The sequence below is a fragment of the Cyrtonyx montezumae genome, unplaced genomic scaffold, assembly GCF_038088225.1.
Source record: "Cyrtonyx montezumae isolate F1298 unplaced genomic scaffold, pur_monq_1.0 scaffold_16, whole genome shotgun sequence".
Taxonomy (NCBI): Eukaryota; Metazoa; Chordata; class Aves; order Galliformes; family Odontophoridae; genus Cyrtonyx; species Cyrtonyx montezumae.
Genome location: NW_027071892.1, coordinates 14,767,394 through 14,783,976, shown reverse-complemented (window position 1 = coordinate 14,783,976; position 16,583 = coordinate 14,767,394). Strand labels below are relative to the sequence as shown.

Below are 16,583 nucleotides of genomic sequence, written 5' to 3'. Positions count from 1 at the left end.
TGTAGCAGTTCTATATTATACGTATATACAATTGGAGGATACAGTGATTATAGGAGTTCTAAGAAGACCTGCTGCACAGCTCCAGTCCTGCGGAGATTTCCCAAAGCCTTCAAAGAGAGCAAGGCCTGAGGCCACAGCTGCCACAAAGCAGGCTGACCCTGGTGGCCTCGTCCAGTGCTGCCTGCTGCCGTCCTCTTCCTCGTGCTGCCATTAGTGATACGCAGTCCTGAAGTGAGCTGGGTCAGTGAGCAGCCATCGCTGAAAGCTGGTTCAGCAGTCTCAGATTTCCAGGTCAGAGCACTGACCTGCAGGCTGCATCCTTCGTGGCACTGCTACAAGTGGAACAGCTGTGCTTGGAGAGGGAAAGAGACCACTACCTCTTCATTGGCATTCTGCAGTCTTAGGTCAGACTGAGTTATGAAACCACACTCTGAAGCCACTGCCTGTTTAGTTGCTATGCTGGAGGTTTCTTTTTGCTTTAACAAAGCACCCAGCAGTGCATGTATGCACTTCAGTCTTTTTAAGGCAGTGACTTTGTTGTCACTGACATCCACTGAGCAAGCCCCCACAGAAGTTGGATGGTATTGTCTCATAGCAGAAGTGACAGAATGCTGTTGGTTCCATCCCAGGTTGCGCCAGCCATCGAGTTAAATCCACCCTCCTCGTTTTAGGTTCATGTGTAGCCCTGGGTATGCATTTTGTTTGCTGCCTCTGCTGCGCGTAGGAAGTCTGTGGAAAATGGAGGTATTAACTTCCCAAGAGGGCTTGGCTGGAAATCATCTGTCATCAGTCAGTGCTCCAGACTTATCACAAAGCAAGTCTGTAGCTGATGCACAGGTCGAACCCATTTGTCTCTTGAGGGTGTTTCTGGGCTGACAGCAATAATGGAGGAAGTGCAGATCTGTTTTAAGAAAACTCTTACAGACTGTGCGGAGCAGAGGGTTACTGCAGATCTGCAATATGTAGGTACTGTTAATGTATGGACTGTGTGCAGTTTTACAGAGGGCTTTTGTTTTCTTGGATTTGACAGCCAAGATGGTAGTCCTGTGTTGTTTTAATGTGTAAGATTTTGAAAACTGTAACATTATGGGTTTTGCTGTTAACGTATACGAACATATACATTCATCCCAGCAGACCTTGCAGATTTTAGAGCCCTCTGCATGTTCTGACTTGTTTCTAAGCAACGTGTTCCACAGCAATAGGAAAAGATACAGATTGTTCTGTTTCCTGCTCATTTAAGCTTCTCAGCTGATGATACTGTTGTGCCTCGTTTTCTTTGTTTTAAATGATTACACTTCACTGTCCTGATGCAGCTTTTCATTTCCTGCTTTCAGTATGATACTCTTACTTCTGGAAACAGCTCTGTGTATAATATCTCTGCTCTCACAAAAGCTTAAATCACAGTGGTGTAGGATTTCCCTCCAGAATTCTGTGCAGATTGTTTGGAACAGCTCTCAGTAGTCTCTGCTGCCATCAGTTATCAGATAAAATGAAGGTACCACTGATAACAGCTCAAAATGTGTATGTGTAAGAGACAGTTTTCTTCTTTCCCTTTCCCTTTCCCTTTCCCTTTCCCTTTCCCTTTCCTTTCCATGTTGGATATATCCTTAGCAGAAAACTCACTTACAAATAATAGACAAAATTACATAAAAGTATGTAAGAATGGGTAAGGGATTGTTTTGTAGAAATATATTTTTATTTCTTAAATGACAGTTTGGTGCACAAAGGCTGTAGGTGTAGGTGCTGTCACATTTCTTTAATAATTGATCATTTCTACTGTAAAATTAAAATGATTTAACATGTCGCATCAGCTGCAGGCTGGTGGGAGCTCAGTATGACTGCTGATGCATTTTCTCTTGCCTGCCAAACAAGTTAGAGTCACTTCCAATGCATTATAGGAGCACAGATATATCTGAGCTTGGGCACACAGAAATGAATGAAGCTGAGTGCAGACTAGTTCGTGTATTTGCTGGTACCACAGAATGCTAGTGAAGTCTGCCTGCCATCTGTTAAATACTCTCCTACTTCACTGCCCCCCTGCTGTTCATACACTTGTATTAATCCTGGTGCTAGAGCGAGTCATTGTTACTCCTGGAGGAGGACTGTATTTTGCAGTGCAGTAGTCACCTTCTGCAGCAGTGCCTCACTGCAGCGGGAGCTCCTGCTGCTAACACCAAGTGCTCTGAGCTTCCAGCCCGGCGTGTTAGGGGCTGCCTGTCTATAAGCTGTCTTATCCTGGAAAAAAGAAATGGACGCTTTCTGGACAAGAGATTTTAATGTAAAGGAAACGACCCTGTTTGCAGCACTGTCTGTTTCCATGGCAGCCAGCCTAGCAGCCCACAGCACACTGCCCACCGCTCCTGGAAATTTCCAAGGGAGCGTGCCGGAATGTTGGAGATGGCATTTCCCATTTTCTTATGCAGTTTTTAGGACATAAATGGCTCGTTTCCACTGGAGGAAGCGGTGAATTGATTACAAGAAGAACTTCTTTTTAAATCAGTGCATTGCTGTTCTTGCTGTCAGCTGCAATAGCTGTACACTGATTAAGGAACACCGCAGTCATTCGGTCTGCTGTATTTCTATACTTGTTAAATGTCAGCTGTCTGAATACTTCACAGCACCTTCGGTAAGAAGACAAAACTTCAATCTGAACTGAAAATAAGAGGATATAAAGTGGTGTTAGATGAAGAACTAGTGCTAGAATTACTGCACGCAGTGTGTCCTGTTGTTTTTTTCAAGACAAGCAGCGGTGGTGAAAGCTTGCCAGTCAGTGCAGATAGCATTGTTCCTGCCAGACAGCTATCCATTTATTTTTGGCCTCCTTGCATTCCAGTTCTTGGGATTGTACAGGACTGCTTTGAGACTCCTTTTCCATAGGACACAAACTACAAATTTGTAACAGAGTGATGGCTGAGAATCACTTGCTTAACTTTGCTAGTAACTGTACTTAGGCCATTTAATAGCACATCCCTTACACTGATAAGACCTAACGACCACTCCAAGTTTCTTGTCTTCCTGAGGGCCCTATACAGGATGTGATGTATACTCGATTAAGTGCCTCTTTATTGGGGATTTTTCTGCATTCAAGCCAGCATAGCAAGTTATTGAGGAGCTGCTTATTTTGGATATTCTTGATCCTTCTGCCACTTCAGGGCATAGTGTTTGTGTACTTAAACAGCAGTGAAAACACAAGCGTTTCATTAACTTTATAAAATTCACTACTATGTTAAAGAACGTTTTAAGTTAATAACGTGCATTGTCATGTGCATTGAGTTAACAGATAAGCTCTCATTTTGTACCATCCTCTCAGTTCCTTTGGATACAGAAGTGGTGGTTCCCTGTTACACGAACATGGGAAGAAATGATAAGCATTGGGAGCACTGGAGTCTGGGGCTTACGGTTTTTCGGATGGTGGAAGGTCTGTAGCTCCCATAAAGTCAGGAGATTTCTACTGACTGAGTTGGCTAGCAGTCTCCTTCCTGTGAGGAAGAATTATGTTACCCTTTTGTCATTTAGTAATAAATAAGCTATGAAGTTGGCTTGTGCAAAGCCTTTGACACTGTCCCGCATGACATCCTGGTTGCCAAATAGGAGAAAAATGGATTTGATAAATGGACCACTGGCTGGAAAAGGAATTGGCTGAATGGCCACACTCAGAGTCAATGGATCAATGTCCAAGTGGAGACTGGTGACGAGTGGCATTCCTCAGGGATCAGTACTGGGACCAGTGTTATTTAACATCTTTGTAGGCAGCATGGACAGTGGGATTGAGTGCACACTCAGCAAGTTTGCAGAGGACTCCAGGCTGAACAGTGCAGCTGACATGCTATAAGCAAGGGATGCCATCCAGAGGGACCTGGACAGGCTTGAGGCGTGGGCCCATGCCAGCCTCATGAAGTTCAACAAGGCCAAGTGCAAGGTCCTGCATCTGGGTCAGGGCAATCCCAAGGACAGGTACAGGTTGGGCGGAGAATGGCTTGAGAGCAGCCCTGGGGAGAAGGATTTGGGACTGCCAGTTGATGAGAGATTCAACACAAGCTGGCAGTGTGAGCTTGAGGGTTGCATCAAGAGAAGTGTGACAGCAGGCCAAGGGACGTGATTCTGCCCCTCTACTCTGCTCTCATGAGACAGCCTGGAATACTGCATCCAGTTCTGGAGCCCCCAACACAAGAAGGACATGGAGCTGCTGGAGCAGGTCCAGAGGAGGGCCACAAAGATAATCAGAGGTCACACATTTAAGTGCTCAACAGTTAAACAACAGCAGCAAAAATTGGATGCCAAACTTTTTTTTCCTTTTCATCCAACTTTATTTAATCTCCTAGCTTTGATCAGATCAGAATCTTCAGTGATTATCTTCTGATTGCATCTTTGAGTTATCTTCAGTATTCTTCCTGCAGTCCTTCCCTGTCAGTCATGCTGCAGGCTGTCCTTCCCTGGCTCTGTAACTACAAGTTCTTGATATTTATTTAGTAAGTGAATGTTCCATGTCCTTTATATCTCTTTTTTTCAGTGCTCCGGTCCAAATACACATGGCTGAACTTGAGAAGCACCATGTCTAATTTTCCTTGTGATGTCCAGCATAGACTAACTGATGATGGGTAGACAAATGCTAAAACGTCACATGAATGCACACACAGTTTACGTTCACTTACTGATTTTCTCATCCTTCTGCTGCAGTACATTACATACAGTCTTCTCAGACTTGCACATTGTTGAGTATACAGATGAGTCTTTACTCTTTTTATCAAAGCTTAAGCCAAGTATCTGATTGTGACTGAAGCCAAAAATCATGGATAGAACGCACTCATGAATTATATAGTAAATGATACAGTAAATGATATAGTAGAGTTTCCCATCATCTGTATCTAGAATTAATTTTTGTTAAAGAATTTGTTTAAAATGTTTGGAAAATAAGAGAGAAGATACCTACATACTTAGGTTTAATTTTTGCTGAATAGATTTACTTTCTCCCTCTGCCATTTCCTTTATCAGTTCCACCAATCCCAGTCATGGTGAAGCAATATTCCTTTCAAGAGCTGACAGAAATTCTGTCAACCACAAATACCAGTAGCACGTCCTGGGGATGTTTCTGCGGTGTTGATGCTTAGGTGGTGCAGGGCTGTGTTCCTGTTTGTTTGCTTGTGTGTTTTCCAGAGAAGTCTCAGCAGTTGCTTCACCTCAGGCAAACTTATTATCTTAACACATACTTTGAAGAAATATAGTGGAATATAGAGTTATTTAGCTTGCAAGCTGCACTGTGAGGCCTTTCTGATTTTATTCTCCCACAAACTTGACAATGAAAAATGAAAATGCTGAGGTGGGAGGATGTCTTTAGACTTCCCACTCAACCCATATGACCTAGCGGTGTGCATCTGTGTTAGTGTAGTAGAATGCCAAATGACATAGAAGTTTGCTCCCTTTCAGATGAAGATGGAAAAACCCTTGTCTGAGAGTCCTGTCAGTGTCGGGATGTGGGGAAGGCAGCTCTAGGTGTGCTGTTGTTCCATGTTCTCTCATCTCTGTTCTTTGTAATTCTTGTGTAACGATATTGTAAACTCTGCATAGAATTGCTGTGGCACAGCCCTGAAATGTTTGTATTTAAATTCTCAGTGTTTGAGTCATGTAAGAAAATAAGGTCCTTGTTGTCAGCATTTGTTATGCTATTCCCGGTAGTAATGCTTAAGCCAGAGGAGTATCCTTCCTGTACTGCAGAACAGGAAATAAGCTGGTTCCTTTGAAATTCTGAAAACAATGAAGTTTGTTCTTTGCCTAATTTTTAGAAATTACATTCATTTTGATGTTCTGGACAATGTATTAGTTTGTTTTGCTTCCTTGTGAAATACAATGGAAATAGCACGTCATAATCATACATCCATAATAAACTTTCAAGACAGAATATGAGAATGTAAGTATTACATATTGGGAGTACTTTTTCTTGACCAAGTGCCCTGACCATCACTTGTACAAAACATGGAATTTCATATTGGTTCAGCAGCTGTAGGTATCTAAGAAATAGTGAAGCACTACTTCACTAAGAAATAGTGAAGTAAACTGATACAGGTGCAAAGAAAAATGAACTACAAAAAAACCTTTTTTTTCTGGGAGAAGAGTATGAGTTCTTCATGATGTATATACAGTCAATATATACAAATTGACAGCAAAATCCATTGTAAAGGAGGATTTGGATTGCTCCAAATTGTGTTCCTAGCAGTTGATCCTTAGCAATGCTTGTCTTAGAGGTTACTGTCAGGTCTAAATGTATACAGCAAAACTATTTCTAGAATTGAAGTACTTGGCATCTTTTGAACTTTTAAGAGGGATATTATGCCTACATTTGAATGGTTGTTTTCTTTTGTCAGTACTGCAGCTGAGGCTGCAACAGAGACGGACACGAGAACAGCTGGTGGACCAGGGCATCATGCCGCGTAAGACCTGCTTTATTTTACTAATTTTTATTACTATAATGGATTAATTATGAGCTCATCTATAAAATATTGAAGGTCAGGACTTGTCTGAGAATCATTAAAAATGACCCTACTACTTGAGAAGAGTAGTGGGATCCTTTTGGTAACCTAAGTGAGCAAGAAGTAAATCCCTCATGCTCACCTGATGTTTCAGTTAAAATAGCCACTGTGATGAACATGCAGAATTTTTACATGGGTATAGATAGTGATAGGATGATGGGAAACAGTTCTAAAGTACAGGAGGGGAGATTTTGATTAGATGTCAGGTGGAAGGTCTTTACAGAGAGAGTGCTGTGGTGCTGGTCAGGCTGCCCACAGAGGCTGTGGGTGCTCCCCAGCTGGAGGGTTTTAATGCTCATTTGTTTACTGTTCCCCACTTGCTATCACATAGGCTTTCTCACTTAGAAAAAGATCATTTACTGTAACTATTAACTCCCTGCCTCCCCAACTTTCTCCTTTCCCTCCAAGTTCTTGCACATACAGCCCTGTGTTAGGGAGCATCTGAACATTCCTTGAACACCTCTGGGGTCAGTGACTCCACCACCTCCCTGGGCAGCCCAGCTCCTGACCACTCTGTCAGAGAAGTGACCGCTCTTTCAGAGAAGAATAATGGAATAAATGAAAGCATTTTGGCAGTTTGTGACCTGTCTCACAAATTTTCTGCCGCGGAACAGTTTTAGTTAACAGTCTCTAAGGTATTTAGTGAGAAAGTTAACTGTTACACACTGATTAAAGTTGAAGTAATCTGTTAAAGTCATATATTCTTTGTATTTTGTATAGGAGTTAAATTAGTCTGTGTTAAATTGAAATTAGTACAACTGGCATGAGTCAAGTGTAAGCCTGGTCAGATGCAAGCACTGCCCTACAGCACTGAACACCCAAACACACATGGTGACTACAATATTTCCTTTGTAAATCACTTCTCATCAACTTAACTTTTACTTTTCCCTTCACAGCTTTGAAAAGTCCCGCTGCATTCCACGAGCAGATAAAGAGCCTGGAGCGAGCCAGGGTAAAGCACTTGTGTAAACCTGCTCTTAACATCTGAAAAGGGACAGTCACTTGCATACGATATTGGATTTTCCAATTGAAAAAAAGTCTGACCATTACAGTAGTAATGTGGGCTTGAATCTTAAAAGAATCTGTTAAAATAATATGTTGGCATCAAATCTGAAGAGTTTTCCTAATCCTTCCTAAATCAATCACGTACATGGGATTCACTATGGTCATATTGCAGTGCATATCCCCCTGTAGTCTAAGGAAAAATACGTGGATTAAATTATGCTTGTGTTACATTTCTGGAGCAAATGCCTAATGTGTACTGCTGTACTTTAGCGTGGCACTAAGGGACCAACTCCAGAAACATTCCAAATCTGTTTTGAGAAGACAGAAATTCATTAATACAGCTCAATTGAAAACCCCAACAAAGCAGAGCAAAGCCCTCTCTAGTGCCCTATGTAACAGTGATGCCCACCGATCTGAATGCCACTGCACGAGTTCATTGTTGGACATCAGTGGATTACTCTGTGCTTTTTCAAGTAAATACTAATCAGTGATAATTCTTCATTTCTTTAAAGACTGAAAATTTTTTGAAGCACAAGATTCGCAGCAGACCGGATCGCTCGGAGCTCGTCAGAATGCACATCCTGGAAGGTTTGTACGGACCTCTGCCGTGGGAAGGAGCTCCTGTTACACACTCAGCTGCCTAACTGCATTAGGCTTTGATGTGGATTATTTCTAAATGTCTGTGTGTTTCTCTGCTTTTACAGTGTCTTTAATACATACAGCTGTGGCAGCGAAAGTATTCTTAACTGTGCATTTGTTGGCAAGTGCATATTGCTTTTATTCCCTAATGGTAATTATGGCATGTACATATAAATGTTACTTCAGTTTCTACTCATTACCCTAAAACAATTGACAATTCAAAATTGAAAATTGTAGGTTTTTCCTCCCCAAAACCCCAATCTATTATAAGCTTGAAGTTTACCTTGCCACGTTATTTTGCTTGTTGCTCAGGTCATGTGAAACAGTAATCTGACTTATAAATGAGTCTGTATTACTGTGGTTCATCATAATCTTGACAATTGCAGAAATTTCCACGTAATCATAATCCAAGTCAGCTTAATGTCCATTAGTTTCCAGAACATGCATTTGGTCTGGATAAAGCAGTAGAGAGGAGTCTCTGCGTTGACAGACCATCTCCAAGTCAACAAAATATCTCCAGATTTTCATGAAATACAATTTTGAAAATTGTCTGCTTGAAAATTCAGGTAAACCTTTACCATAGCTGATGCTGGAAAATATTAAAGCAGCAAATGCTATCCTTAGATTTTAATTCAAATTGGCTATTCTATATTCCTTGCTTTATTCTTGGACATTATCATAATGCTTAAAAAACTATTACTGCTTTTAAATCATAGGTTTTATGTATTTATTTTACTTTTAGAAAGTGTAAGAATGAGGATGGAAAGTATCTTTTCATATCATCTTTATACTAGTTTGAGAGTTCTCAAAATAATACTTGTATGCTTTTACTGTGTGTAGAATGGTTAGATGAGACAGTGCTAGTTGTCATGAAGTTGGAGACAGACTGAATAGAATATTTAAATCATGTCTTTTAGAGACCTTTGCAGAGCCTTCATTGCAAGCCACTCAGATGAAACTGAAGAGAGCTCGCTTGGCAGATGATCTGAATGAGAAGATTGCACAGAGGCCTGGCCCTATGGAACTAGTAGAAAAAAATATTCTGCCTGTGGATTCCAGTGTTAAAGAGGCAATTATAGGCAAGTAGATGAGCTACAGCTTACATCAAGTCTTAAGAGTAAGGTTCACCAGAAGAAAACATAAAGTTTACTAGTTCTTATTCTTTCAGCTTCTGATGCCTAAGTTCTGTCATCATTTAACTGAATAGAGTTACCCAGTTTTTGCTCAAAGCCAAGTTAGGAATTCATAGACTATAATACTCCATCTGAAATACTTGTTTCTTAATAAAAATTCTTACAATATAATCAAATATACATGAATCCATTAATCAGTCTCAGAGCTGTAGATGTGCACTGCAAGTATAGTGTGTTGAATATACCTTTTCATCTCATGTTAGAAGAATCTTCTGCTGTATACTCAGTTTTATGATGCCTTTAATATCTATATAGCTATCATTGTATCAAAAATGCAATTAAAAACGTACAGTATGTTCAGGCTGTACTGAAAAGCGGTCAGTTTCTAGCAGCTTCCTCATTCTGCCACCAGTGACTGTCTAAATTTAATCTGTGTAACTAAAAACAATTGTTTTGCTTCTTTCTCTATAAACATTCTAGCAGTTGGACAAGAGAGTTACCCTCAAGCTCTGGATGACTATTCGTTTGATGAAGACAGCAGCGACGCTCTATCACCAGATCAGCCAGCCAGCCAGGAGTCCCAAGGCTCAGCTGCTTCCCCTGGTGAGCTGAAAACGAGTGACTCACCATCACCAGTAACACTGAATGCTCCTGCAACACAGGTACAGTTCTAAAACACTGAAGCAAAATCTCCACCAAATATTTTTTGTACTGTAGAAATGGGGCACGGTTTCACATGAAATTAATCTTTGCTGTTGCAAAGAGTTGGCTGGGACTGCATTTTCTGTTAAGAGTTATAGACTGGAGTCCTTGTTTGGCTGTGGGCAGTGATGGAATTCCCGTAGCTATAGATTCACTGAAATTCATTATGGCCAGAAGAACAGCGGCTGCTCTCCAGGGAGTTGTTTAGAAGGCCATAGTTGTGGTTTACTACAGCTGTCATTGACTGCTTAATGTCTGTATTCATTCTGGGCAAGTCCTTTACTTTTATCTAGATTTCTGCTTGTCCTCCTGTGAAATTTTTTGTATGGTAGAGAAAGACACAAATTGAAGGCTTCAGAGGAGGAGAAAGCAGCAGAGCTGTTACGTGCTGTCTGACAGTGGCTTGTTAAACCATCAGCAAAGTCCACAAATGAGCCACGTTTTTATGCTTGTCCTTCTTTTAAGCGTGCTTTTGGAAATTGCCTTTACTTACGTTTCTAAACTGCCAGAGGATTTGTAGCACAGCCAGGGCTCGGCATAGGGGAGCTATGCTGCAGTTTTTAAATTAGAAAAACAGAAGATAAGACAGATCTGAGTACTGAGTTCTTACTTTATAAAGTAATGTAAAATTAAACAGCTATATGTGAGATTTATGCTGCCTGTTCTCCCAAGACATTGTCCAATTGTTTTAATGGCCATGGACAACTCAGCACTATCCTTTATTTACTTATTTCTTCAGTAATTCAAAAAGTATTGCAAAGTCCATGCTCAGAAAACAATGCCAGACACAGTGTACCACACATCTGTTCTATTTCATTGTTCCCTAACATATAAAACAAGACATTAATTGAGTTTCATATCAAGAGAATGTAATTAGTGTTGAAGAAACTGAAAACAAACCACATGAAATTAGATTCCTAGGAGCTAGATTCCAAATGGAGAGCTAAATAAAAATTCTCAGAGCAATACATGCTAATAGCTTTTCAAGTAGGAAGCATAAGATAGATACATGATTGCACCAACAGAATAACGGAGCACTTGAAGCTGACTGGAAAGGCACTTCAAAAGAACTTCAATCCTCTGCTTATGGTCTTGATAAGGAATTACAGCCACTTCTGTGTACAGACCTAAAATGCAGACTAAAACCAATGCTTCCTTTATTGTTCCTTACGAAATAAAGAAGAGCCATCAGGTCTGTGCAGGTTGTGTCTGGGAAATTGATCCTTCATTCTTCTAATTTCCTATGGCAAATTTTACATTTTGTTGCAACAGAAAAGTACAAAGAGTATTTTGAAAACAGTAAAGTGCAGACAGATAGTGACTTTTCCATTTTAAACAGTTTTACTGTGTTGTCTTCGTGCAACTGTTCCTGTGAAGGGTCGCTAAGCAGTTTGAATTTGTGTTACTCCCATGGCATTTAAGTTCAAGAAGGATCAAAATGGCAGATTATAAAGGATTACATAATGAATAAACTGAAATAGCAAATATTTTAAATTATTTTTAATTACTGTTTTGTCTTAGTGAGACTAGAAGTAAATCCTATATGAGTAAAAACAGATTTTGGATACATTTAGATGTAGTAATTAAAATACAAACTGAGGAGTCAAGGTAAGAAATCCATTTCTTATTTGCTGTATTTGAAGTGTGCCAAAATGTGTGTTCATAGCACACTTATGTGCATATATATATGGAAGAGTCCTATTTCTGTCATTTCTTGTACAACTGTTCTGTGAATTGTCTTAACCACTTCACATGTTTTTGATTATTCAGATGCTGTGGATGTTTTTAATGTTTCTCTTTTTCCTTATATTTTTTTAATACTAGTATCCACCTTTAACCTCTCCAGTTCCTGAATTCCTCAAAACTCCTGCTACAGTCGAGCAGCACGTTACCCGTTCTGCTGCTGCAGCCACCGTGACCACGAGCACTGTGTCTGCAGCAAAGCCTGGGCCAACATTAGTGAAGGTAGATATCTGAAATAATGGCAGATGAAGACTGTTCTTAATATGTTTTGTTTTTCAGTGGCAGAAATACATTAAGAATGATATGTCTGTTACCAATAACAACTGCTTTAGTGTTCAGAACATACTTTGCTGTTGGCTGAAGTCTTTGGTATCCTGAGATCAACCATTAGCACTTGTACTGACTGGCTGATTGCAGAATAGCTGAACCAAGAGTTGAAGCACTACATTGTTACTGAGTTTTTAAAAAATAAAGGGAGAAATAAGATCAGATTTTTGCAATGTTGATTTTCCTTTTTCTACTGGAGAAGTTAATCTTCTAATCTAGCTTTGTATGGGGAGTAATTTAATAGGAACAGAGGCGACTGCATTCATAATCTACCTCTAGCCAAACTGGTAAACAGCATTCCTCCTTTTTCACAAACATTTTCATAGCTTGTTTACCATGTGAAAATGAAGCACTTAAGTTACTGTATCCTTGTATTTGAAGATCAGAAGAGCGCATTCAGTTCTGCCTTCTGCACTGCCTTATCCAGCAGCATGGAAGACTTTCACCAATACAGTGTGAGGAGGGTTTGTGTTGGAAAACGTCTCTCTCGTTTCAGCTCTGTAGTGATTTCACATATGTGGACTTCTACCTAACTCCATGAAAGTAATTTTCAGAGGAGGACTTCTAATAGTCAATTTCTAGTATAGATTTGGCTATATCTAGTGAAACCTTGTACCAACTTGCCTCATTGCAGGACCTTAATGACAAATTCAGATATTCCCCCAAAACAGGCTACCTGTGCAGTAATTGTGCATGGATCAGCACAGGATTTCTGCTTTGATGCCTTCTGTATGACTAGGTAACTGCCTTCAACTTTTCATGCAAAATAATTTCTAAGAGCTTGTAAAGGAAGTGTGTGTATGGATATTGCTGATAAAAGTGGTGCTGAAAGCTCCATTAGAGTGATCCTGGACTGGATAGGATGCTCTGCCTGTGATTTTAATCTAGATCTGTGGGTACTTCTGATCTGCAGGTGTTTACAGATGGAGTTTAAGTTACTATCTTTCACATCTATCAGGTGCTAAGTAGCTTTCAACTTTGCTCCTTCGGAAGAATCTCTTCATAATGACAGGTGATGAGTAGCAGAATCCTTTAGCTTCATTTGTGCCACCAACCAACACAACGTTCACAAACTGTAATTTCTCATGGCCCCTGATCGTGCACAAGTATAACACAGCTAGAGGGTGTTACCTTTTCAAGGATGAGCAGTCATTTTGAGTGGGACTGCAGGAACGGTTGTATTCAGCAGCTCTCTTTGCACTAAGTGCATTGCTGTGTACTTTATCTTTGTATCTTGTGTAACTGCTCATAAATACAATGTCTCTTACAGTCGTTTCAATATTTTCCATCCATAATTAGCAAAGCCACCCCAAGAACCCAAATGATAAGCATCGGAGTAAGAAATGTAAGGAACCTAAACCAAGGGTGAAAAAACTGAAGTATCATCAATATATTCCACCTGATCAGAAAGGTGAGAAGAACGAGCCACAGATGGACTCCAACTACGCTCGTTTGCTACAGCAGCAGCAGCTGTTCTTGCAGCTGCAGATCCTGAGCCAACAGCAACAGCACTACAACTACCAGACGATCCTGCCTGCACCGCTGAAGTACGTGCAGCCTTGTTTGTGTTTTCTAAGTGTCCTGTAGGACATACATGCATCAGTTGTAGACTTCGTGCCTTAGAAGTAAATGTCTTTTTCAAGTGTTAGAGACAGATGGAACCTGAGAAAACTGAAACGGCAACGTGCATGAGTGTGGGTATTATTTAACCTCAAGAAAGTGATGAGATAGTTCTCAAAGTACTTTTGAAGTCTGATAAGCTTATAACAAGTCCTATTTATTTTCAGTTTGACATGGAAGTAGAATCTTCTACCTGTCAGATGCATTTTTTCCAACAAGAGGCATCTAGGAAACTCAAAACATGCATGTGAAAGAAAGTTTTGTCACCATTTGCACTCAGATATGATTGAGGTAGGCTGAGCAGAAGAGAAACACGCAGACAGCAGCTTTTACAAAGATGTGTTCTGTTTTGCTGCTTAATTGTCCTTTTACATCAGTTCAACTTCTGCCATTTTTAAGTAAGAAGAAAGTCATTTCAGATACGTAAAATGTCTATGTTTATAGTCTCATCTCTAGTGCTTATATGAACTCTTCAGCACTTCTAACAATGAGAAGTGTACTTTGTTTTATAGATAGAAGCAGTCAGAAAAATAAGTCTTTAAAAGAATTGCCAGCAGAATGGCTGACTGCAGAGCTTCATTCTCATCATCTGAGACCATCCTGCTTTCCCTAAAAGTGCTTACAGTGTAACATGCCACAGTCACACAACCCCAAATTCAAGAGGCTTTCAACTGGTTTTTGGTTTTTTTTAAATGATCTTCCACCAAGTGAAAGGATACCATCTGTGGTTATATTTAGAATTGCCACGTATCCTAACATTTAGGCTGGAGATGTTTCTGCCTGCTTACCCACGCTTCTTCTGTTCCATTTTCTGACATTTCAGAAATGTTTCTTCATAAATCACTTGAACAAAGTAAAGAGCTAATTTATGGTACCTCCTGTAAATGGTGGCATTTCAAATTTTTAACAATTATTTTGAGATCCTGATATGAGGTTCTTCTTTGTGAGAGTACCACTGACTCAAAGCATGCATTGCACTTCAGGTGCAAGCTGGGCTTGCATGTTGGGTTGATACATAGATTCCACCATTGTGAGCTTTTTTCTGACATCAAACAAAAAAGTAATTGGCTGCCCTAATTAATGATGAGTTAGTATAGACTGCTTCTGCACTCCGCAATACCCGTAAGGGATACTGTGACAGTAATGAAAACTGTGACACAGAAATACGTACACTTAATGACAAATAAAATCTCACCGTAGCATTCTCTGTAAGTTTTCTTCTCTGTGCTGTTTTATTAAAAATACTTTATTTTAATGTCATGTTTTTAAAGTCACCTTCATTAAGTTTATAGAATCACAGCTTCTTGACTGAAAAGAATATAAAATATACGTGTCATATATTCCATATGTTGTATATTTAGCACTCACATTATTCTCCTCATTTTTCTCATCTCTTGAAGGCCACTGAGTGACAAACAGAGTAACAATGGGAACACGCCACTAAATACTTTGAACAACAACACACCAACATCAGCTGCAAACTCAGCAAGACAGAGCAGTAATGTTCCTAGCCGGAAACCAGGACCTCTGCCTTCAAGCCTGGATGACTTGAAGGTAACAGAGGGATTTTTCCATTCCTAAACATCAGTAGAGATCATAACGTGCAAACAGTTACTGTCAAGAATAAGTCTAGATATTATTTACCAGTGAAAAATGTAGTTTTCTTTTATCTGTTTAATATATAGTAGTGAAGATTTTATACACAGCTCCTCTGGACTTAAAATATTTGTTTTGTCCTCAGAAGCATGTGTTACAACAGTGACATCAGTTTCCCAAAGAATTAGAAGAGGACAAATTTCAGATGCTGTGGAAGTGGGCAGCTTGGTACCCTTTGTGAACTGCGAGGTGTACTTCATGTGAAATTTCCACCCTGACAGATTTGAACAGTGCAGTGTCTTCATGATAATTTTGGTATCTCATTGAAGAGGTTTAGTTAAGGAACAGAAGTTAAAGCACACCCTAATAATTACATATTCAGAGAGGTCAGTGCTTTGGAGTCTGCACAGCAATAACACTGCGAAGAAGATGTTGTCATCAGAGTTCAGCACATTGTCTGAAAACAAACACTGAAGTTCATAAAAACTACGAACTGTAAACTCTCTTTAAATTCTCATGTGAACGTATGACATATGATTCATCCTTCAGAAAAACATTAACAGGAATTAATGGTATCAAGGACATACTGAAAATGAATCTGAAGAGGCTTCCGGGGGTTTAAATTAAGATCCTTTTCAATAGCAGCAACACAAAGGACCTAGACTGGAGCAGAGCAGAGGGGACATCTAGTGGGCAGTTCCTAAGTTGCTCTCTACCTTTACCAAGGTGTTGGGCTTTTGATAGGTGAGTGTTTTGAACTTGAAAGAGGACAAGATGTCTTTCTGAAGACAATACTCTCAGGACAGTAACATATTTGCATATGCTAATCATCTCTTATGAAATAAGTCTACATGACACAGTTCAAACTTCAGTATTTGAAAGTTACGAGCTGACAGCTTACTCAGACATTTCAGTTAATATCTCAAGTTTTGCTTTGTGGTAATCAAAATTCTTCTCTTACTTTTTCTGCATATGTCTTCTCACTAGTGTGACAGCATGAGCTGTACCTGCTGGTGATGTTTTCAACACCAAATCGTTTACATTGGTTCTCATAAGAATTTAAACAAGTGCTGTTGAAAATGTAGTGTTACAGTTGCTTAAGTCTGCCAGGGGTACCAGAAGGGGATGGACTGGGGCAGAGAGGAAGGGTTGGTTATCTTTGTGAGGAGGAATCTTAGTTAAAATTGCTGTGGTTCTTAGAAGTCTGCAATGTATGTGGATTTCCATGACTTCTTTCATTTACCAATCCTGAAGACTAATACTTAAAATTCTACTCCAGCAAAGTACTGAAGTA

The 16,583-nt window shown here is 39.9% G+C and overlaps 1 protein-coding gene across 2 annotated transcripts in view; it reads left to right on the top strand.

Moving 5' to 3' along the window:
• MRTFB (myocardin related transcription factor B) overlaps nt 1–16,583 on the top strand; it is a 50,922-nt gene that overhangs the window by 23,998 nt on the left and 10,341 nt on the right. For both annotated transcript variants that reach the window (XM_065732976.1, XM_065732977.1), the window contains 8 exons: nt 6,360–6,425; nt 7,421–7,476; nt 8,042–8,117; nt 9,086–9,247; nt 9,782–9,963; nt 11,828–11,968; nt 13,373–13,620; nt 15,094–15,247. In XM_065732976.1, coding sequence (XP_065589048.1) covers nt 6,360–6,425; nt 7,421–7,476; nt 8,042–8,117; nt 9,086–9,247; nt 9,782–9,963; nt 11,828–11,968; nt 13,373–13,620; nt 15,094–15,247 — 1,085 coding nt within the window. The remainder of the gene's footprint in view (nt 1–6,359; nt 6,426–7,420; nt 7,477–8,041; nt 8,118–9,085; nt 9,248–9,781; nt 9,964–11,827; nt 11,969–13,372; nt 13,621–15,093; nt 15,248–16,583) is intronic.